The following is a 21,521-nucleotide window of genomic DNA, read 5'->3' as shown; positions in this document are numbered from 1 at the left end:
AAACAACGGTACGGAAGTCGGGTCTACTTCTGTATCTTATTCGAAGATGGATCTGTTGGATCCTCTTCCGAAAATGAGGGCCGTGAACGAGTCAGTAGAGGTTTTGTAGAGTTGAGTTTCTCCAGTATAGAGTTCAACTCCCTAACCAGTAGGTAAGCACACGTGAAAGTTCAAAGGCGTATTTGGAGACCAGAGAAAAGAGCAAAACCCCATGATCTCGATTACCTTAAAATTATGCTCGCGTGGTCAAGATAAGATCTCACGATTGGTTATCTTCTCCAAAAACTGATTATCAGTGAGCAATAGGCCTTCATCCCGCTCCACCCACGTGAACCACTGATGTCACCCGGTCCACCACTAATGGAACTGTAGCCCCCTGTAACAAGCTTTGAAGCTCCCCCAGCATAGCTCCAACTCGTAGTGTCGCATAACTAACTAATGGATGTCATAATTGCCTATCCAACCATTTTCTGTTGTCTTGCACCTTGCACAACCCAGCACTCTCCCTCTTCCTCCTTCTTACGCGGCCAGATACCGTACAATGGTTTGTCTCTCCTCTTCTTCCCTTCTGCCTCAGTCCGAGACTTATCTTGTCATCCCACATTTTCCCTTCAGCTAACAATGTCTTCTCCTCAGGCCAACGAAAGCGATCCTCTCTTGTCCGGTGACGGTGAAGGCCGCTCCAATGCTCAGGCCGATAAGAGCGCCCGGAACTCGCGACTCCGTGAACTCGGCCTCTTTGCCTGGGCTCTGATCGCCACTGCTGCTGTCATTGTTGTTGCTATTTGGACCCAGCATGAGCAACAAACAAAACATGATCACAACACGCCCGCCTCTAAGCGAAACCTCGTCTTCATGGTGTCAGACGGCATGGGCCCTGCACCTTTGTCCTTGACGCGTAGCTTCCGACAACACGTGGAAGAGCTTCCCTACGGCGATACCCTCACTCTTGATAAGCATTTCTGGGGCACGAGCCGGACTCGCTCCAGCAGTTCCTTGGTTACAGACAGTGCTGCTGGTGCGACAGCCTTCTCCTGTGGCAAAAAGACCTACAATGGTGCGATCTCTACACTCCCTAACCACGATCCTTGTGGAACCGTCCTAGAAGCTGCCAAGCGTGCTGGATATCATACTGGACTTGTTGTCACAACAAAGATTGAGGTACGTATGACTAGAGGGTATTAGGTCATTACGAAACTAATGAATACTGTCTAGGATGCGACTCCAGCCTGCTTCAACTCCCACGTGGTCCTCCGCGAGATGGAAGACGAGATTGCTCTTCAACAGATCGGAGAAGGTGTCCTGGGCCGAACTGTTGATCTGATGCTTGGTGGTGGCCGCTGCAACTTCTTGCCCAACAGCACAGAGGGCAGCTGCCGAGCCGACGATACGGACGTGATCAAGATTGCAAAGGAAAAGCACAACTGGACCTACACCGACAGTCGCGCCGGCTTTGACGCCCTCAAGGGCGGCAACAACGTCAAGCTGCCTTTCCTCGGACTCTTTGCCCCAACGGACATCCCCTTTGAGATTGACCGTCGAAACCACAACGACGTCTACCCCTCGCTGAGCGAAATGGCCAAGACCGCTCTTCGCGCTCTTGAGAAGGCTACTGAAAAGAGTGACAAGGGCTTTTTCATCATGATCGAGGGCAGCCGAATTGACCATGCCGGTCACATCAATGATCCTGCAGCTCAGGTCCACGAGGTTCTTGAGTATGACAAGACATTCCAAGCTGTTCTCGACTTCATCAAAGAGAGCAAGACTGAAACTGTTCTTGTCGCAACCAGTGATCATGAAACTGGTGGTCTTGCCACTGCGATTCAGGAACCTGGCCACCTCCCAGTCTACAACTGGTACCCCAAGGTACTTGCGAATGCTACCGCTTCAGCTGAGTGGCTTGACGCCAAGCTCAACGCACACATCGCCTCTGATTCCAACATCAAGAAGAATAAGGAGAAGCTAAAGAAGTACATCAACGAGGAACTCATCGTTCGCGGCCTTGGTATCTCCAACGCCTCTGATAAGGAGATCACCACCATTGCTGATCATCCTGAGAGCGCCCTTGTCCTCTTCTCAGCCCTCATCTCCCTACGCGCTCACGTCGGTTGGAGTACCCACGGCCACACTGCCGTCGACGTCAATATCTATAGTTCTGGTGGCCCCCGAACAGAGAACATCCGTGGTAATGTCGAGAACACCGATGTCGGCAAGTATTTACGGGAGTACCTTGAGGTTGACGTTGACGCGATCACCTCGGAACTCAGGGAAAAGATGAGCAAGGTTAATCTTCAAGATGTTGGCATGGAGGCACTCGACGAAGTTTGGTCTCTTGGTAACAAGTACCATGCTATTGAGGTTTAATAGACATACTGCATTTCTTAGAATGATTACACGACTTATATGGGTTTAGCAAGAGGCGGGCAGGGAAATCTTGGTCAAGATATGTAGAGTGGTATACCCAATCTATAGTAGATTTATTCATTAACCTGCCTATGGTGCGTTTGAACTTTTTGAGTTTCCATACCAACACAACTACAGCTACTTCTGAGCTGCTGTCCATTGAGATATCCACTTCACATGAAACCAGATAATCATCTTCATTATCGTTATTCCCGCATAGCGCCAGTGGTACACGAGTCTAAAAGTTGACCAGTCCACCTCAATACAGACCTGAAAAAATTGGGTAGCATATCATGTCTATTCAGTGACCGCTACAATGCTTGACTGCGATCAAAGCATCGAACAGTCAGTTATCTATACGCTAGTTACCAACAAATACCACCAGCCAGACTCCTAGTTGTTAACCAAGTCAATGTTTTAAACCAATGTACTCCTCGCTTGTGACCGTTAACCCCCTTAACCAAACGCCTTTCTCCCTTGATAATCATGACCGCCTGACTGAAGCCGAACCAATATTGTATCGTACATATAGATGGTCCTTGAAGTGCGAGTGGCGGATCCCATTTGGCCTCGCCTTGGCAAATGTGTCGATAGCCTCCTGAACACCGAAATCGCACCGCTCAACGAGATAGCATACGATAAGGTATCCCGTGCGGTTGAAGCCGTAATGGCAGTGCACTCCAATAACACACTGCTCCGGATTTGTCCAGCCCTCAGTGGTAGCACGCGCAGGCTGCCGACTTCGAAGATCGTCAACTAATTTGATAAAACCTTCAACCTCACGATCCTCGGGGGGTTTCTTCGAAACTGTGGCGAACTTATGATAATGAATCCCAGCTCGTTCTAGACCGCGAGGGTCATATTTAGGATGGTCTTTGGAGATATCAATGACATCTTTGACAATAGAACCCCAATTTGAAATAAAATTCTGTGGAGAATGGACATCATCCACTTCACGAAGTGTCTTGAGTGCCCGGAAAATGGGGTTTCCAGTACGTCCAATCGGCTCGGATACTGGAGTAACAGACTTCCACTTGTTAAGATTTTTGACGTCCCATTTTCCCTCCTGGTTGAGGTATTGCAGTTGCCAGGCCAGTGAAAGTCTTCCAGTAACGTGCGTGGCCAAAAAATCAGAAATCAACCCGGCGACGGCACGAGCTGAGCAAGGAGCGTAGAGGACAGCGTGTGTTGCAGGTAGTGGCATAACAGCGGTCTTTACTACCTTCCTGGGATGGTTCGGTTGCGCAGGTAGTTCAGTCATAGTCTCATTGGGGGTTGAGGGATCATTGGGGCTGTCCACTTCTGAGCTGGGAGCCACCGAAGACTTGGCCTTTGTGAAGTCATCATCATTGATATCTTCAATAGCTTGTGGAATATGATCCTGCGGTTTTGTAGAAGTGTTGGCGGGGGCAGCAGCTTCGGCGATAGCCTCATGTGTCTCCTCCGATGCCCCTGATTCTGGCAGAGTTTTGTCAGGGTTCAATACGTTAGCAATTCTTGTGGCTTCTTCAGGCGAAACAACAGTGTCCCCCTCAGCACCTATCAGAAAGACGGGGATATTTAATCCTGCCCAGACCTCTAAGGTCGGTAGGCCGCCTTTAGGTTTGCCGTTTTGATAGAGTGGTAGGGCGCCATTGGCCATACGTCTAAAGACCGGGGTTCGACTCTGTCTGTTGAAGCGATATTGGAGTTTTCGGGTAGCCTCGTCGGCATCCTTTCCAACGAAACGCCTGACGCTGGTACTGTTGTGTCCTCCCCAACCGTTCCAGACTCGCCAAAGATCAAACATCCATTCTGGAGCCCAAAGTCCCACCCGAGCCCACCACGTCTTTGATTCATCAGGAGGGCCTGACACAGGGCAGATAGCCACCAACCCTACGACGTACTCGGCTAACGAGGTTGTGTGCTCGACTTGCGTGTTGGCCAGCTTAGCAGCGAGACCTGTCCCCATGCTATGGCCGATCAGGACCACTCGTTGACCTGCGTCCTTATCTCGATAGTCCTCAATGACTGTTTCCAAAAGCTCTACCAAAGCATCCGTCGTGTAGGCTTCCCAATCAAGGACTGAGAAATCAGATCGGCCACAACCGGGGTAATCAATTGCCATGCAAGTGGCCACATCCACCAGACTACTTAACAGAGGATGAAACTGGGCAACAGAGCCGCCCAAGCCATGCAGAAATACCAATAGTGGTAATGGAGCAGGCTTTTGGGGTAGTGCGTCTGCCTTGATACGTTTTCGGTAGAAAACCCGAATCCCAGAGTATGTGAAACGACTTGTTGTATAGGACTTGAACTCTGAATGATCTTTCAGCAAGGTCGGGTCAGTGAGGTGAGGGTCAGTGGAGTCGATATCGTCCTGTTGGACGCTCGCTGCAGGAGAGGCCATAAGTGCGTCTGGAGGTTTTATACCAGGATATTGGCGGAGGTGTTATAAGTTTGTCGCGAATTTTCTATAATTGATAAGAAAGAGGGACTGAGTCGCAATTGGATTTGGTTTAGGTCGATTGTTCTTCGTTGTATCGAGATTGAAGCTGCTGTTGAGTCACAAACCAAGTATTACACGAGTAACACCAAGTTCGCGTTTCTCCGACCACCGCAGCTGTCTCATACAATTAAGTTGAAATAAGTCAAATAGTGTAACGCCGCAAAGACTTGCAGTTTCATAGAGAAGCCTAGTTGACAACGAGAACTTGAACGATCAACAACCCAAGGCCCAGCCAAGCTTTTGAAGTTCCTGGACCCTAGGTAAGTTATGTGCCCCACGCGAACCGCGGTCAGGGCGCGCCAAACAACAAAAACTTGAGTCAAGTGTGACCTAATAATGTCAAAATTCGATGCTGAATTCGATGATCCTCAGTGTGGGTATTGTGTAGCGTTGCTGGATTGAAATTGATGATGAGAATGGATAGACTAACTATTTGGTTTGAGTAATTGTCAAAGTTCAGGGAAGCAACCAATTACACAATTGCATCATACCTTGTGGGCGAAGTAGATCGCCATTGGGGAACCAATTATTTGTGCAGGACTGAGGCATGCTGTGCATGGAGCCTACCCTGAAGGTGATGGAATTTCGGAATAGAATCTCGAAGAAATGGCTCTTTACTGGACAATCGTGGTTTTTTTTTTTTTTTTTTTTTTTTTTTTTTTTAGGTTTATATCGTTGACTTGGACAAGTTGGCTTCGAGTAAGGCATGGCATTTTCGACAATGGCAATATGTGTTTGGTTTAGGGACAGGCTGCTTAATAGTTACACGGTATATTCATGGACAATAAATGCAAGTACTTTATATCCATTAACTAGCAGACTAGGTATCCATAATCCATAGTCTTTGGCCCTATGTTATATTTCGACTTTGGTAACACAAGTTCCTGGCCTCGACTGTTGAAGGATATATCATGGCACATGGAGAACGAATATAGAATTTGAGGACAGGGAGCTTTCCGAACCCAATGCCGATTGCTTTCATTATGCAGGCAAAATAGTCAGTTTGAGGACTCGCCATTTCCCGGTTCAAGATAAATAGCGAATATATGCATCCTGCCCTTGCGCTCATACCCTTACAATAAAAATACACGTTCGAAGTGCGCCTCTCGATTCAACTGCGTTCATTCCGCCCCAACGCCGTCCTTCCATCCAATGGGTATTAGAGCAGCTGCTACGTTCGAAACGCCTCGTTCTGTGGCCAACAAGTTGAACTGCGCAGCTGCATTTCTCGTGTCTAGAATTTCGATTCGCATACCGAGTTCCGATATAAGTCGTCTCGTTTCGGGTGCCAATGGCATAATAGATGGGCCGACCCCGATGATGAGAAGATCTGTGACTTAATTAGCAAAGAGCATTCTCCTCCAAGGTGCGAAAGATGCCATGACGCAAGTGACGAGGATAAAAACATACCAGGTCGGGGCCATAATAGATCAAATAGCGCAAAGGCCTTTGGTGGTAGCTCAAACTGGCCCTTGTTGTTGACAAGATTCATTGAGCCTTTGGCCTCCCACGGACGCCAGTTGAACACCTCGCCATCAACCAACAAAACGCCGTTGCCGCCCGTCACAGTGATGCCGCTGTTCAGTCCAAATCCATCATACATACACACATCGACCGAAGTCGAAGGCGCTGGAGTATTGCCGAGCACGTCGAGTTCTGCAAAGTCGGTCGGGGGAGGCTGCGCTGGTGGCTGTTGATCCTTTCTCCGGCTCGGAAGGGTGTGGAAAAGTCGGCGACTTGATGTAGAAGCTTGAGAACGAGGTGAGACTGTCGAGGTGGTGGCTCTGAAAACCGTAGTCGCGGATCTAGGTCGCGGCGTCTGGACGAGAGCTTGGCACACTGCTCGTTGTGCGCTGCAAGGTCGGACGAGACTTCTTGATGACATGACAGAATGCCAATCGTGACAATATCGTGGGTTTTAAGGCTCACGGTTGTGGTGAGGGAAGGATTTCTCGTTTCAATGTAGGAATTGGAAGAGATTGTCCAAGTAAGTGGGGGATAGATAATTTTAGCACGTCATGATTTCACCTCGCCTTAATCAGTCTACGAATTTGAGATGACACAAATGGAGAACCGGTCAAACGACAAGGAATCATTGAAACACATATTGTCAACCTGTGGATATAATTTGACCCAGTTGGCGCCATCAACTTTTATCTCACTTTCATGGTCGTAATTTTTCTCACACCTTCGCCACACCAACAATACTTCATCACGCATGCGAAATCCACGCCAGCTTGATGTTCTTTCTCATTCAAGTCACCAAGAGGATAGTAGCAGTCCTAAGACGGCGGACGGCCAACCATTTGGCACCGGCCCGATGTATCATGCAGTCCCTTTTTGCCTAATGAACACCAAAGCAATGAACCGAGTCCTCAGAGTTCCTTGCCTTTCCCACGCAAAGCCTAACCTAGCAATGGAGATTGCATTTATTTCTTCTTCTGGCTCTGCTCCTGCTCCTTGAGCACCTTCTTGACGATCTTCTGCTCCTCAATGAGGAAAGCTCGGACGATACGGTCGCGGACACAGCCGCCGCATCGGGAACCACCGTAGGCGCGCTGGACGGTCTTCTTGGGCTTGGAGATCTGAGAGTACTCGCGGGGTCGGAGAGCGGGAATCTATATGAATTGGGTCAGTTCTTATACTCCACGGTAGGCCGATAATCCTTTGCGACAAAAGGTTGAGACAGAACGGGAAGCCAGTTGGTGGGATGGGTCTTGGTAAATCTCCTTCCTCTCGTGATATGTGAGGGCTTTGGCCTTAACATTGAGCCTTTCAATATCTCGCATACCAGCCAGTGCCCATTTGCCGTCCCCGTATTGTCTCATCCCTCGTATCGCAGAAGATTCGCTGTCTTGGTCGACTTACGCCTGAGAGCTTGGAGCCGCAGTCACCACACTTGGGAACGGTGCCTCGCTTCTTGATGTGAAGCACACGGAGCTCACCACCAGGTGTACGGATGGTCCTCGTGGTGTTGGATCGAGTGTTCCAGCTAGGAGGATGGTTAGTTCCTGATCGTATGGTCGTGTCGGAAGTATGAGGCTGTATGGCGAGAAATGGTATCTCGACACATTTCGAGAGCGAAGAGACTCGACAGCTTCGTAGGGAAAAACTCACCCGTTGCGGCGGCGGTAGGTGACTCTGTGGTTAACCATTGTAGCGGCTTGGTGATTTGACTGAGCTGCTCGGGTTAGTTGGTGTTGGACGTTGGTCGCGAGAGTAGGAGAGGAGATTTCGCAAAACACTCGAGTTGTTAATTCTGTGTGGGTGTGTAAAATTCGTGGTGGGACTAGCGCACTTAGCACGTGACACAGCCACAGTGTGGCTTTGCACTTTCGTCCAGCCGCAGGTTCCACTTGGATGTAAAAGAGATCTTCAGGGTCAGCGAGGAGAGGAAAGAAAACTCAAGACCTTGATCCTAAGCGATGAAGATATTTAGGTAAATATATCCTAAATTTAGGGAAATCTTTGCGACGTGACGTTTATTTTGACACCCTATATTAAGGCCTGTAATTTTCTTGCTACCTGAGGGTGAGGTAGTCGCATTTAGTTCTTGGTGGTAGATAGACAGAAAGTAAGCTTCATTTATGTCAGTTTCTTCAAAACAGAGCATATCTCTGTGCTTCCCAAACGCTGCCGAACAGCCTGCGTTAGACGAATAGAATTTGCTGTTATTCAATGGATAGATGATGCGTTACAGCACTGGGATGGATCGAAATGGTGCATCAGGCTTTGCTTCTTAGACTAAAAAGACCAAAAGCCGAGCGTAAGTCGCAAGTTGACTCTTTGAAACATTCACCCTGGTTGTTTCAATCTTATAATTTGCTCTGAATAATAATGCGATGCCTTGCCCGGCCAATCTAAGGCTCTTACCCGCGGCCGATCTCGCTGCAAACTCAACTACCTACTTGTATTCAGATGCATACAAATGTTATTTAGAAGTTTTACCAAGTCCAGAAACAGTAGATACCGAGATGCTGAGTCTTGACTGAACCTGGTACTATATTACTCTGACTACAAGTCACAACGTGACTCGACAAGTTTACAGCATGAAATTTTATCTTTATTCTAGCGAATGTTTAGAAATTAGGCCAGTCGGTAGAAGATAGAGGAGTCGCCCATATCCGTCATTACTGGTTCTAAGTTCCCTCCCCGAAGATCTTTGAGCCTTTAGCTACCTACTTACTCAAGCTAGACACACTCCATGATTTAGAGATACAGAGGAATATAAGTTTTTGCAGTCCACGTTCTAAACACTTCATATAGAGCGCTAAGTAAATAACATGCAGACCATATTAAGCTAGACATTAAGCCAATGCCATTGTCAACTATGATCTTTCTGCCCCCTTTGGTAGCTCGGTGTCGGTCCCAATGTATCCTCCGCCGTTAATCGTGATGCGGCTGGCGAACCGAAAGTTAACATAAAGATACGGAGCAGTGTGGAAGCCCATTAAATGCAGAGGGGACGTACCTCTATGGGCCTCGCGGCCTCGGGTCATATCTGAGGATGAGTAATCGAAAATGGTGATCCTATTCATGTCCTCGAAGAAAGAAACTGTCTTACAGAAACTTAGGGGCTAGCTCTCTCGTCCCCAAATTATGCAGATTAGGATAATTCGACTGTGATTGATCATAAACTCTATAGAAGTGCCCCGAAACCTTGTTTCCATTCGCTGAGCTTCTGGTTGCCTCATCGGTAAAGAAGTAACATTAGAATTCATGATGTCGAGTATTACCAATGTGCGAGGCGGCAACCTCTGTATCTACCTACGGTCCATGGGACCGAGACCAACTGCAAAGTACTTTGTTCTAAAACTTCATAATATTGATGTGCCGTCTTCCAGTAGTGAAATAGTTCGAAAGCGTTTCCTGCAACACACTTGCTTCTATCATTAATGTCCCGATGATGTAGTTAAACCGTCCATAAACGCCTATGCTATGTGTTCCATGTATCTCATTATTCTTCATCCATCCTGAACCAGTCTGGGTGATCATAATATTCCCAAGTCTTGATACCCGTGGGCTCTTCCTCTTTCCTCTTCTTGGCCTGCGCAAAGATTTCACGACTTTTCTCATCGCGCATCAAGTCAGTAACCTCTTTGATGTTTGCTTGCGCTTCATTGACCGAGTTCATGAAAGCTGCAAACATGACATCGGCTATACATAGGTGATGGGTCAGCTCAGGATGTTTCAGAGTATGAGTTCACCAGGGAGCCTACGTGAAGGTTGTTTTTGCACAAGCGGCTTGATCATCTTGGGAATGGTGTCGTTCAATTGCCGGACCTGAAACAAGAGCCTGATGAGCATGTTTACATCCCGTTCTCTCACGTTGAAAACAACGTTACCTTGATGTGCAGAAGCTTGAGGCGTTTCATGGCTTCCTCAAGGCGCGCTTCATCCCAGTCATCCTGGCCGGCTGCATTTGGCGCGTGAGCCTGAGCCTGATTTTGAACGGCAGGCTGCTGGTTCATATTTGCGAATGGGGTAGGAAGGCCGGCAGAAGAGAGGATATCCAGGAGTTGGCGCTGAGGAAGCAACACGAGATCGCAGGTGGCCGAGCGAATGAGAGGCTTGCGTGGACAATAGGGAAAGGATCAGACTGGCAAAAGTGGGCAGGGCTCTATTTTTATTCCAAGATGGATACAAAGGCCTAACGAAAATGGTCAGTGCTTGCACTGTAAACTTTGTTGATGCAGGGAAATATTCTAGAAGTAAGGAATGGATGTGTTGGATAGATGCATACAAAAGATTAACTTAATTATTAGCTGTGTCTTCCTTCGTCCTTGCCTTGCGTGACGTGGGGCAAGCGTCGTTAGTTAGGGGAAAGGAAGAAGCTTTGACGTCTAGAATCCCGTTGGTGCAACCAAGTCGAATGAGACCGTAGGCACATGCAGTTGAAGCAAAGTAAGCTGAGCCGTTTTGAGGGAACGAGTCTCGATCAAGCAAGGGACCAGGAACCAGGAACCGGTGACCCGTACCAGTATTATGGGACTGCGACTGTAGCTATAGCTGTAGCTGCGACTGAACTGAACTGAATCCGTCAGAGTAAGCCCGCACCGTGTCGATCGATGGAGGTGACATACCTCGAGTTCTTTGTCTGGACGCAGCAGTTGTCAGTGTATCACAGGCATCAAGCAAAAGGGTCCATCAGAGTGACAAACACCTCAATGTTCATGAAACAAGTCGAAGCCCGCAACTGCTGCGTCTACCCGTATCAACCGCCAACTCTAACGCTCTATTCAGCCCGTCCGTCACGTGCTTGGCATCCAAACAGCCTTAGGTGCCCTGATGATGAAGCCTCAACAAGCCCTGAGTGAGCTTCTTCACACCCCCTTCGTTCGAAGTTCGAACCGTTTCCCCGTTTCCACTTGGAGAACCTGATTTTATATCAAGGGCCCAGCACCTCGGGCAAACACATCTCTTTCACCACAAGCCTGCAATCAATCTTGCTACCGACTATACCTATAGTCTCTACCTTCCATCGTCGCACCCGCTGAAGCTACACAAAGTCACCATCTCAATCTCTCAGCACGTTGCTTGACCCCTCCACACCCTTCCCTAGGTCCCCTTACTTATCCACTCCGTTCATACTGCCAGGTAGGTACCTTACCTCACCTTGCTCTGCGCGAAGCACTCCCCCTGGCTTGTGCTTGACGTACAAAACGACGCTTCGCAGCATCCATCAGGTACGTAGACTGCACCCTGCTGTCACCTACGGCCCCGCCTTTCTGCAGGTCTGGCCTGTGAATGGTCCGCCTGGCCCGGACCGGATCAACACTAAACCTTGTTAGGTCCATACCTGTATCACAGTTAGAACAGTGCGGGAAAGTCCAACCCAGCCTTTTGCATACCTGCCCTGTAAACTACAGCATCGCGACCAAAGCCAACAGCATCTCTCGCCCATTCGCGATCTCATTCTATACCTCGCACCCGGTCCTGTTAAAGCACCCCGAAGTCGGTTTTTTCTTGGGCAAACTTATTTGCCCTCTCCGCTTTATCTAAACCGTTCCGTTGCAACCGCCACCCTGGCTCAATCACTCGTCATGCCGAATACACCACCTCCAGCGCTATTACCCCCACCAGAAGGTATATTTAGGACCTTTGAAGATTTGATGGCTTCCGTCCAGCGCGTTGCAAAGGACCAGGGCTACGGAATTGTCAAGCTTCGGGCTTCAAACTACCGCGACGGAAAGCCTACTCGCTACGATCTCGTTTGCGACCGCGGTGGTGTCAAGTACAACAGCACTGCCAAGAAGCGCAACCCTTCAACGCGCAAAATTGATTGTCCCTTTCGCGCCAAGGCTGTCTGTGAAGTTCAGCTCGGAAACCAATGGCGTTTTGCTATCCAAGAGGGACGTCACAACCACGAGCCACGAGCTCCCTCCGGCACGCCTGGTCAGGAGAACGCGCCGCTGGCTACATCGATCCGATCCTTCACTAATAAACTCGACCGCCTGAACCACGACATGGCTCAGGGCCTAATGCGCATTGAGCAGCGTCTCGATAACATCGAAAAACGCATGGACAGTCTTGAAGCCCGAGCTGGAGGCGGCTACGAGCCACGCTTCCAGGCTATTGAACAAAGACTTCAGGGGATGGAAGGTCCTCGAATGGATGGGATGGGTATGGACGATGTCGAAACACGTCTTCTAGCCTCGACGGTAATGTAGGAAACTGGCCAGATAGGTGCGGACGCGCGGCATCTCGCCATGGACGATCGCCAGTGAGTATCAAGATACCTACCTGGTGGATCTGTCGGGAAACATCAACGCCTACAACGGCGACGGAGTTCATATCAACAAAAGTGGTTCACAGCGAAGTGACTCGTGAAAGTCATGCGGTCGTTGGTGGTTCTCAAGGATTTTTGCTAATGACAAAGTACGAACTGTTCAGGGCGTTTAGGGAAAGGAGCCTACAAAGTTGAGGGCTATGTGAGATTACTACTACCCTTGATGGGGTTGCGCGCATGGGATTGATTCATTTGTTCTGTTCTTTTCGACTTATTACCCTTCTGTCTCTATTTCTTAGTACGAGAGGACGGCTTTCTTATTGTGGAGATATAAAGTCTAGTGTGTACATTAACAAGTCGGCAATTATTAGCCGCGTGATGTTTGACAGATTATTATTCACAATCGCATCGACCATTGCCGACATGTTATTCTTTCTTCGCCGATTTTGCCCTGGTGCCCTGACTTGATCTACAATCAATGTTGCTACCCGTCTCGAGCGAGGTTGGCCATGTCTCGAAATGCTATTGCTCACTGACCAGGGCCGCCGAGCTTGGGCCCTCTTTAACGCACGTTTCCATGTGGTATTCCCCCTTGTGGACATGGCTATTGACGCCTCGCACACTGTACAATGGTACATGCCCTTGTTCATTGAGGCAAACAACCGTTTCTGGTAAACTCTAGATCACACCGGCCCCACGCACGCCTTGATCAGATCTGTCTGCGAGGAGGTTGCTGTGGTTGTCGCTTTTTATTACTCCTCCAGTACGAGCTTACCAAAGCGGAGAACATCATGATGAATGTTGATTGTGGTGTTGGTCAAGAGGTGTTGGTCCAGTACTGAAGCTTGAATGTGGTGTGACAGGCACGAGAAGTATCAGACGCATAGCGGAAGAATCAAGATCCAAGCAAAGATCTAGGGGGACCACGATCGCCTTTGTTCTATGAGGCCGGATTGCATATCCCTCGGCCTAAGTTATTTTTGTGTTCAACGATGAGTACCTTGGTTGACTGGTTGAGGTTGATGATTTTCTTATTGGCTATTAACTTGCAGAACGTAGTTTTCTTGCCAATAATTGCTCGCTATCTTTCCAACAAGTCGCGATATTATTTCGACTAGAAAAATATGGTAATCGTGCAGCGATCTCCACCAACAACAAATCCGAGAGACTGACAATGCAGTTGGAACTTGATTGAGTTAGCAGCATGATGCATCGACAATGCAATCACCTTACGAGAACCTGGAGCCTGATGTCGAATGAGACATCTATCTCCAAGAGGTGACCTTATCCGTCCTCATGAAACACCGGATTACAAGACAGAGAGATCAGAAATGGCGCTTATGAGCCACTGTAACTGATGGAAATATACATATGGTGCCATGGTACAAACGGCTAACCCTCAGTCGACGAGTGCCGCCTCAAACGCTGACAGACAACGGCTGAGCAAACAAAACTAGAATCCTGGCGGTTGTGCAAGGCAAGGTAAGGCAGGGCGCCTGACCGTTTGTTAATACTTACGACTGAGAACCTTCAGGTCTGTCGAAAGAACTGTAGAATCTAAGCTGAAAAATACTTCTGAAACATACATGTAGGGGTAAAAGCCATCGGCAGCCTCCAAACGCCCAACAAGTTACCAAGTCGAGCTGACCAAAGTTGGTCAAGGCAGTTGTCAAGGTATTCCCCTATTGCTTGTGGACTTTCACGCCCGGTGGTATTCGGAGTTGCTGGTATCCGTGCATCTGTTGACACCCGTGTCATATCTTCGAGGAGATTACCCGCCACATAACAAAGCTTTGTTATGTATGCAGATTTGTGAGATACAGCGGCTGCATGCATTCTGCCGCGTGCGTGGCCAGATCCGCGGCGCCTGGATTTACAGAGGCCGGCATGTTGTGAGAGTGACAGATCCTAGTTAGTTGTTTGTGAGCACAAGAACACAGCCGACATATCTTGTGTCACCTGGTGGCGCCGGCCGAGTCCTCATAGGAGTACGGCCCCGGTGTTGGCGATAAAGATGATGTTGACAAAATCTCAAGTATTGTTTGTGATGGCTTGGCCAGTGAGAGCAGTAATAACATTATTCTCACATATGCTTGGTGGGTTTTACCAAGAACTTCGAACGCCATTACACAGACTTAGAGAGACCATCAGACAGGGGCTGGTATATGGTTGCTTTTGTCAACACGGGTCAGGTACTGCACTTGGCCGATTTGGACTGAAAATCGAGCCCCGTTGACTTGCAACTCAGCTGCGTATCCGTGCTGTTTGCTGAGAAAGGCCAGAGGCTGGTAATTCCTGCATTTTGGGCTGCTAGGGCTTTCTGATCGACCTTGTATGAGGTCAGAGAGCACCGGCAAACATCACAGAGAGATATGAGGACTTGCTGGAAGAGCAACGAGTAAGAGTCCAAGTCTGATATGGCCTTCCACCAATATTATTTTAATCGCCAAATGCGTATTTGCTTCAACTACGTAGGTCTACATCATGAAAGTATATAAATAGAGGTGAGTTATCAAATTCCCGTGCCTCACTTAGAAGAGGTGCAAGTTCCGAAGCCACTCTGGCACCCAGTGCCACAATATGCGCTCGTCTTACCACTAGATACGTTATTAGATAAAAGGTAGTAATGGGGTGAGATAGAACTTACCAGTTTCCGCTCTTGGAGCAGCAGTCTCCGTATGTAGAGCCCTTACAAGTCTGGTGATACTTGTCACCGCAAAGACCATTGGCCGAGACAATGAGAGCACTTCCAGTAGTCCACTTGTTGCACTTTCCAAAGTCAGATTGACAACCGCCGTCACAGTATCCGGATGTTGAGCCGCTGTAGAAGAAATAGTTGGTCAGTGTTTTGCTTGCTAAGGGCTAGGACTGAAGACTCACCAGAAGTTGTTGTAGGAGCAACAGTCTCCCCACTTGGATCCGGTGCACTTTGTGCCCCCATTCTTAGCACCGCATGTGCCATCCTTAGTAGTAGAAGAGGCCGCGGTGGTCGGAGAGGAAGCTGTTGAGAACATCAGTGCTTGCCTTCTTGAAGCTTTTTGGGTTCACACAAAGCTCCGAAACACCCGAGTGATACCACATGGTCAGAGAAACTCTGTGATACATCGGGGCATATCTAGATGGAGTGTATCGTGCAGGTGGAGATACTTACAAGGAGGGGCACTGTATACAGGCACTGAAGTCTTGAAGTTAGGATCAGTGACATACCAGTTCTCACGGGCATCTCCCAGACACTCTCCGACGGGAACAGCCTTGTATCCCCTTTCCTTGATTGTCTTGATCATGAAAGCAGTAAGATTGTAGGCAGTTTGCTCCTGGACATCATGGCTCAGCTCGATATAAGCATTGGCCTTGGCATTAGTAGAAACACCGTTAGAGAAGGTGTTCTTGCTAGTCTGTATCTTTTCAGGGGTGTTGTTCTCAAAGTCCTTGGTGTCGAGGTTCCAGTTGATAACATGATAACCAAGCTTGGTTGCATAGTCAAGGCAGCCGGAGACTCGGTTGCAGGTTCCGTACGGGGGACGGAGGTACTTGGGGAAGAACCCGAAGATGTTGCGGAAGGCCATCTCGTTGTAGATGATCTGCTGCTGGCGGACCTCGTCACTTGAGGCAGTGAGATCCTGGTGTGACCAGGTGTGCGAGGCGAGCTGATGGCCTTCATTGTGCATCCTGCGGAGGATCTTGGGCCAGCCTGTAGTCTCATCATCAATCTGACCCTTACCAAGGTTGGTACCAGTGATGAAGAATGTAGCTTTGATGTTGTTCTGCTTGAGAACGTCCAAGACTTGGTCAGTGTACTTGTAAGGGCCGTCATCAAAGGTCAGGGCGAAAGTTCCCGGAGTAGTGCAGTTGGTGATATACACATCTAGATATGGTCAGGTCGATGGTTTAGGTAGTTATGTTTAGGTACTTACTATAAGGGACCTTGCCATTGGTCGATCTGGGAATGTTTGCTGTGGTATCACCCTTGGGCTTCTTGCTGAACATGAGTTAGGTCAGGCCTCAACGCATACCTAGGTCGGAAACCAACTTACCTTCCGTCACAGTTGCCGTTGCTATAGTCCATTTGGCATTGAGGTGAGGAGCAATAAGGCGAAGTGGTGCCACAGTAGCCAGCGGCAGAGCAGCATTGTCCTTTGGGACAAGTGCCACTATCCTTTCCACAAGAGGCTCGCTTCTCGAGTCCCTCAGACTGAATTGAAGCATGATCATGACGAGCAGCGATGTTGACCTCGGTTCCTTTGCGTCTGACCATGAAGTCATGTGCAAAGACCATGCTTGGTAGAGCAGCCAGCGACAGGAGAGTGAGAGACTTCATTATGAAACACTAACAATTATCCAACGAATCCTTTTGTGCTCAAGAGATAAGAGCTGGGGATTGACACACAAGTGCACCAGAGCTCTTAGATATAAGTAACTTATGTCCGTGACGAATTTTTCGTTTTAGACTATTGAGTATTTTAAATCCTTGATGCCCGCCAGACATCTTCAAGATTATTCTCGATCCGAACAACGGACATTGATGACGAGACCGGCGTTACGAATGTTTTCTTTTGTGGATAACAAAAGATAACCCATTGACGTAAAGTTCTTTTTTAGTCTTGTTAAATCCTATTTTCAGGTCCAACGACAATGAAGAGGCGTTGTTGGCTTTGACGCTTCCTCCGGCAAAGACTCTCTCAGTGGGTCATGCTATGGTCAAAGAAAGGATCGACGATACCATCACTGATCGGCTATTGGAGAAAGAAGATATAGTGCAATGACAAGAGTGAGCGAATTTGGTCACTCTGCGTCATGTGAGAATCCCAAACTTGGATTACCATACACCATCAACAATTGGTTGTACCAAACCGAATTGCCATGCGTGGAAATGTCTAGCTCATGGCGTCTTACATCTTACATACACCACCCCATTTGTTCCTGAGAGGCAGTAGCCGCACTTTACCAGGATAGGTAAGGAATCGACACCTTGTTGGAGGAGCTTCTGGGCCGACTCTCCCGATTCTAGCGTGGTGGTTCTAGCCTTTGAGCTATGTAAATCTAAACGCCAGCCTCTAAGCCTTTCAGGTGGTGGGAGGGGAGCTGACGACCGCGCTTTGATGTAAGATAGCTAACAACGTTGAAAGAGGCGCTTGAGGAAATCTACAGGGATATCTTTGTTAGACTCGAGGGTCAAGCAGTTGGTCGATAAACCTGGGGATACACATGGGGTGTGCATGTTATGTCTCAATGCTCTCTATGCACCCGTACTTTAGGCTTAATCAATATCGGGATTAACTAACATTTAGGAGCTTCAAGCCTATAGTATTGTGGCTTTGGCGTCCAACTACTGCAAACTATAACCGAACTACCGGAGTTGAGCAACTGGTGGCACGTATACTACAGTTGGCCTCCGGACTGTTACTCCCACTGCAGTCTCATCAACCTGACTACTTTCACTATTCAGCTGTGGTGAGTTTGGTCCACTGCTTGAGCCCTCTAATCTTTGCTTTTCCTGAACCTGGTCTTCAGGTGTTTCAGTGATGACCTTCCTTGTCTTGCCCCAGCCAAAGCTATCCATGTTAAAAACAGCAAATACCATGACTGCAATGTTCAAAAATGGCCCAAGAACAACGAATATGAAAAGGCCAAAAAGATACTGGAATCTTTCCAGCTTCGACTGAGGGAGCCAGACAGCCATGATAACGTAGTAGATGAGTGGTACGATCATGATGCCTGCAAAAGTCATAATGATCCACCACGGCTGATGCATAAAAGCAACGATCATGCATCCAATAGAAGCAATTACAAAGACATTAAGACACCAAGTTAGGACGTTAGAAAAGGCCAGAATTCGTTCCCACCATTGGCAGTGTCTTGCTGTCGTCAATAACAAATCGTTGCTTGTAGCTCCAAGTGTCCAACGGCGTCGCTGGGACAAGAAAACACTCCAAGAATGAGGCACATCCGTATATGCTCGAGCTCTGAGTGCCTGCCGAGTTTGCGCCTCAGGGAAGGTCGTAAGAAGCTGACAGATGTGATTTCTGTCTTCAGAAGCAGTGGCTCGAATGCGTGTGATCATGCCATCAAGTGGTCTAGGATAATATCCAAACAACTCAACCAGGACCTTGTCACCGCAGGTCATGTCGCAGATTTTTAGCAGCTGGCAACATCCTGGCAGGCATGAGACCTTTTTGGTGGCAATGGATTGATGTAGTCGTCTCAAGCCTTGAGCAATCGTGTACTCGGCATTCTGATAGATCGACCACATATTCCAATTGCCGTCCTTGAAATCGACTGCAACATAGCCACAAACGCCCACGGTATTTGGGTACTTTGATTCTTTGAGCAGCTCTGAAATGCAGACCTTGTCAAAAACGGTGTCTGCGTCCATGCCAATCAAATGGTCCACTTGATTGACCTTGACTTCTTGTGTAAGCCAGTCGGTCATTGAGAGCAGAAATTGTGAAGAAAATATCGTCGTGGGGTTGGTGTTTCTGATGTTGAACTTGTACAAAAACGAGCGGATAACAATGAGGCTATCTCGTTTCCCCTGGTTTTGCTCTTTGACAATGCAGTAGAATGGGACGCCCTTATAGTAACCCCATGAGATCTCGACATCCATGGCTTGACCATCCCAGGCTCTGTAAGCTCTGATGATCTTCTCACGGTGGAGTTGCTCAACAAAAATGTCTTCATTGAGGTACTGGGCTGTCGTTTTCTCCATTCTAGGGCCGCGGACACGGCCGTCACAAATGACCATGATACCCCTCTTGTGATTGTTAATGCCAACTTGATTAACCAAAGAATCAAGAGACTTGGTACATTCTTCCAGGGTTTCATTGTAACAAGGCATGATCATGATGAGGTCCTCAAGATGATCGGGCTCAGTCATCTTCTCAGCAGAGATGAGATTCTTGAGAGTGAAACAGATGATGGAGGCAATCATGATGCAGTTGAGAACAAGGGGGAATGAGATGAATGGGATGTAGACATAGTAATAGCGAGGCCACCACCAAGAGGCAAAGATGAACATGAAACTTCATGATGTTAGAGTTGTAATTATCTTGTGGAGGAGTAACAAGACTTACTTGACAGAAATCAGAAACGCAGTCATGATGTACTTTTGCCGAGTGACTTTCCTCCGACCATATTTCCTCAGGTACTCATCCAAGTTCTGAGACTCGGAGTCAATCTCAACCTTTGGAGCAGTAGCGGCATTCTCCTTGAGGATTGAGTTGCGAGGAGAGGTTTGAGTGGCAGTGGCAGTGTAGTCGACGGCATGGGCCGAGACATCTTCAACACTATACACGGACCCGCTGTCCCGTCGTCGGGCTACCGGGTCAGGTAGCCTGGGACGAGGAATGATGAGGTCTCTTTGGTGAGAAGACTCTCCGGGAGATGGGCTGCTTGGCTTGGTGGGAGGGTTGGACGAGAATTGGGAGACGGATGTCTGGGCAAAGGAAGACTTGTATGAGAGGGAGGAAGTGAACAATGAGGGGCCAATGCTTTCGTCAGACGACCTTGCGTCGTCTTGACTGGTTCTCTCCAGGATGTCTCCCAGAGTAACATCATGAAAGTGACCTTCATTGTCTTTGAGAACATATCTGTTGTTTGACCCCTTGGTAAAGAACGAGGGGAGGTGGGGATAACTCTTTTCCTGCTGAGTTGGGCTCCTCACAGAGGTACCCTGTTGCATGTTAGCAAGGCCCTACTAATGAGAGAGTTGACTTACAGTCGTCTTAGTAGTACCAGTTTCTGGAACATGAAAAGCCGCCATGTTGTTGGTAGTCCAAGCAGACAATGGTTCTTGGGACGGATGAAGGAGAAGTTAGAGCAGATGGTAAGGAGCAGACACCTTCTACATCAAGAGATGAGTTATACTGAGACTTAAGCTTAACATAAGCATCACTACTCGATATTACACCCCTATCATAAAAATACACTCCTTTCTCTTCCTCGATCGAGCTCCATGCTGCCCAGTCTGCCAACTTCTCACCGTCAACACTGACGCGATCATGAGCTCGGACACCTTCCACTGACGTCGATCACCTCGACGCTTGAATTAAAATTTTCTCTTCATAATCGCTCAAAGGAGATTATTCTGTGTGTTTTGACCCCTATCACCAAATCAAAATGGGGCTTCATCTTACACTGAGAGGGTTGTCCGAAGTTGATCACGATGATGATCATGACCATATTAGTAAACCCGCTACTAAGTATTTCGAAACACAAACTAAAGAAGGGTAGTTTGCTAATTAGGCAAACTTTTCTTTACCGTCGAAGCTGATTTTGGCTCTGATGCCACCAACGTCACGCCGTCAAGTGGAGAGCCCTTTTAGTCTCTCGTGGGCTAAGACGCAAGACTTACTGCTCCACCGATCGAGAAGCCAGCTCGATCGGGTAGGCAAGGTTTTGCAACGTCCGGCAGTTAAGAGAAACTTTTTAACGGTCCTCTGAAACCAGGTATCTGGGTTACCTGGAATGCGGCAAGTCTTCTAGTGAGATTCCATGTTGGGGAATGGGGAAGTCAGAAGCTTTGCAAGTAAGGTCTTCTATAAACGCTGCTATTCTTTATTGCAACAATATTCTTCATTTATATGGCATGCATGCTATATCAGCCAAGTTTGTGTTGCTTGACAGCTTGTGACAGCTTGTGACAGCTTGTGACAGCTTGTGACAGCTTGTGACAGCTTGCCTCAGCCCGTTACCTTCTACCAAGTCTCGTAGTGCTCACCACTTCCCTCATTAGCCATGCACCCATGGGATTGTTAGAGACAAACAAGCACCCTCTAGCCGATTATTCATATGTACACAACCTTCAACTTATTTAGGAACTCCCCTTCAGGTTGCCCACTCACCTGAACTAGCCAGAACTTGTCATTAGGCTTTCCCAAGTTGTGGATGAGGGCGTGTTCCTCA

The 21,521-nt window shown here is 48.2% G+C and overlaps 8 protein-coding genes across 8 annotated transcripts; 2 read left to right on the top strand and 6 right to left on the bottom strand.

Annotated features, from left to right (window-relative positions):
- Window positions 1-621: 621 nt before the first annotated feature.
- J7337_011612 (uncharacterized protein) lies at window positions 622-2,364 on the top strand (the record flags this gene model as incomplete). The annotated part of the gene is made up of 2 exons (XM_044829149.1): window positions 622-1,161; window positions 1,216-2,364. 2 exons carry the CDS (start codon window positions 622-624, stop codon window positions 2,362-2,364), a joined length of 1,689 nt encoding a protein of 562 aa, XP_044675824.1.
- A 523-nt stretch (window positions 2,365-2,887) lies between these two features.
- Window positions 2,888-4,792, bottom strand: J7337_011611 (uncharacterized protein; the record flags this gene model as incomplete). Its single annotated transcript, XM_044829148.1, has 1 exon — window positions 2,888-4,792. One exon carries the CDS (start codon window positions 4,790-4,792, stop codon window positions 2,888-2,890), a length of 1,905 nt encoding a protein of 634 aa, XP_044675823.1.
- Window positions 4,793-6,012: 1,220 nt separating this feature from the next.
- J7337_011610 (uncharacterized protein) lies at window positions 6,013-6,776 on the bottom strand (the record flags this gene model as incomplete). The annotated part of the gene is made up of 2 exons (XM_044829147.1): window positions 6,013-6,221; window positions 6,302-6,776. The coding sequence occupies 2 exons, from the start codon at window positions 6,774-6,776 to the stop codon at window positions 6,013-6,015; spliced, it is 684 nt and encodes a 227-aa protein (XP_044675822.1).
- A 544-nt stretch (window positions 6,777-7,320) lies between these two features.
- Window positions 7,321-8,046, bottom strand: RPL34B (60S ribosomal protein L34B; the record flags this gene model as incomplete). The annotated part of the gene is made up of 3 exons (XM_044829146.1): window positions 7,321-7,509; window positions 7,760-7,883; window positions 8,009-8,046. The coding sequence occupies 3 exons, from the start codon at window positions 8,044-8,046 to the stop codon at window positions 7,321-7,323; spliced, it is 351 nt and encodes a 116-aa protein (XP_044675821.1).
- A 1,802-nt stretch (window positions 8,047-9,848) lies between these two features.
- On the bottom strand, window positions 9,849-10,362 carry J7337_011608 (uncharacterized protein; the record flags this gene model as incomplete). The annotated part of the gene is made up of 3 exons (XM_044829145.1): window positions 9,849-10,048; window positions 10,111-10,174; window positions 10,237-10,362. 3 exons carry the CDS (start codon window positions 10,360-10,362, stop codon window positions 9,849-9,851), a joined length of 390 nt encoding a protein of 129 aa, XP_044675820.1.
- A 1,572-nt stretch (window positions 10,363-11,934) lies between these two features.
- Window positions 11,935-12,561, top strand: J7337_011607 (uncharacterized protein; the record flags this gene model as incomplete). The annotated part of the gene is made up of 1 exon (XM_044829144.1): window positions 11,935-12,561. The coding sequence occupies one exon, from the start codon at window positions 11,935-11,937 to the stop codon at window positions 12,559-12,561; it is 627 nt and encodes a 208-aa protein (XP_044675819.1).
- Window positions 12,562-15,147: 2,586 nt separating this feature from the next.
- J7337_011606 (uncharacterized protein) lies at window positions 15,148-16,938 on the bottom strand (the record flags this gene model as incomplete). Its single annotated transcript, XM_044829143.1, has 6 exons — window positions 15,148-15,217; window positions 15,268-15,441; window positions 15,501-15,621; window positions 15,772-16,485; window positions 16,535-16,599; window positions 16,655-16,938. 6 exons carry the CDS (start codon window positions 16,936-16,938, stop codon window positions 15,148-15,150), a joined length of 1,428 nt encoding a protein of 475 aa, XP_044675818.1.
- Window positions 16,939-17,967: 1,029 nt separating this feature from the next.
- On the bottom strand, window positions 17,968-20,379 carry J7337_011605 (uncharacterized protein; the record flags this gene model as incomplete). Its single annotated transcript, XM_044829142.1, has 3 exons — window positions 17,968-19,639; window positions 19,691-20,289; window positions 20,335-20,379. 3 exons carry the CDS (start codon window positions 20,377-20,379, stop codon window positions 17,968-17,970), a joined length of 2,316 nt encoding a protein of 771 aa, XP_044675817.1.
- Window positions 20,380-21,521: the final 1,142 nt, after the last annotated feature.

This window comes from Fusarium musae, chromosome 9, assembly GCF_019915245.1.
Source record: "Fusarium musae strain F31 chromosome 9, whole genome shotgun sequence".
In the NCBI taxonomy this organism is placed as follows: Eukaryota; Fungi; Ascomycota; class Sordariomycetes; order Hypocreales; family Nectriaceae; genus Fusarium; species Fusarium musae.
This window is presented reverse-complemented; position numbering and strand designations above follow the sequence as displayed.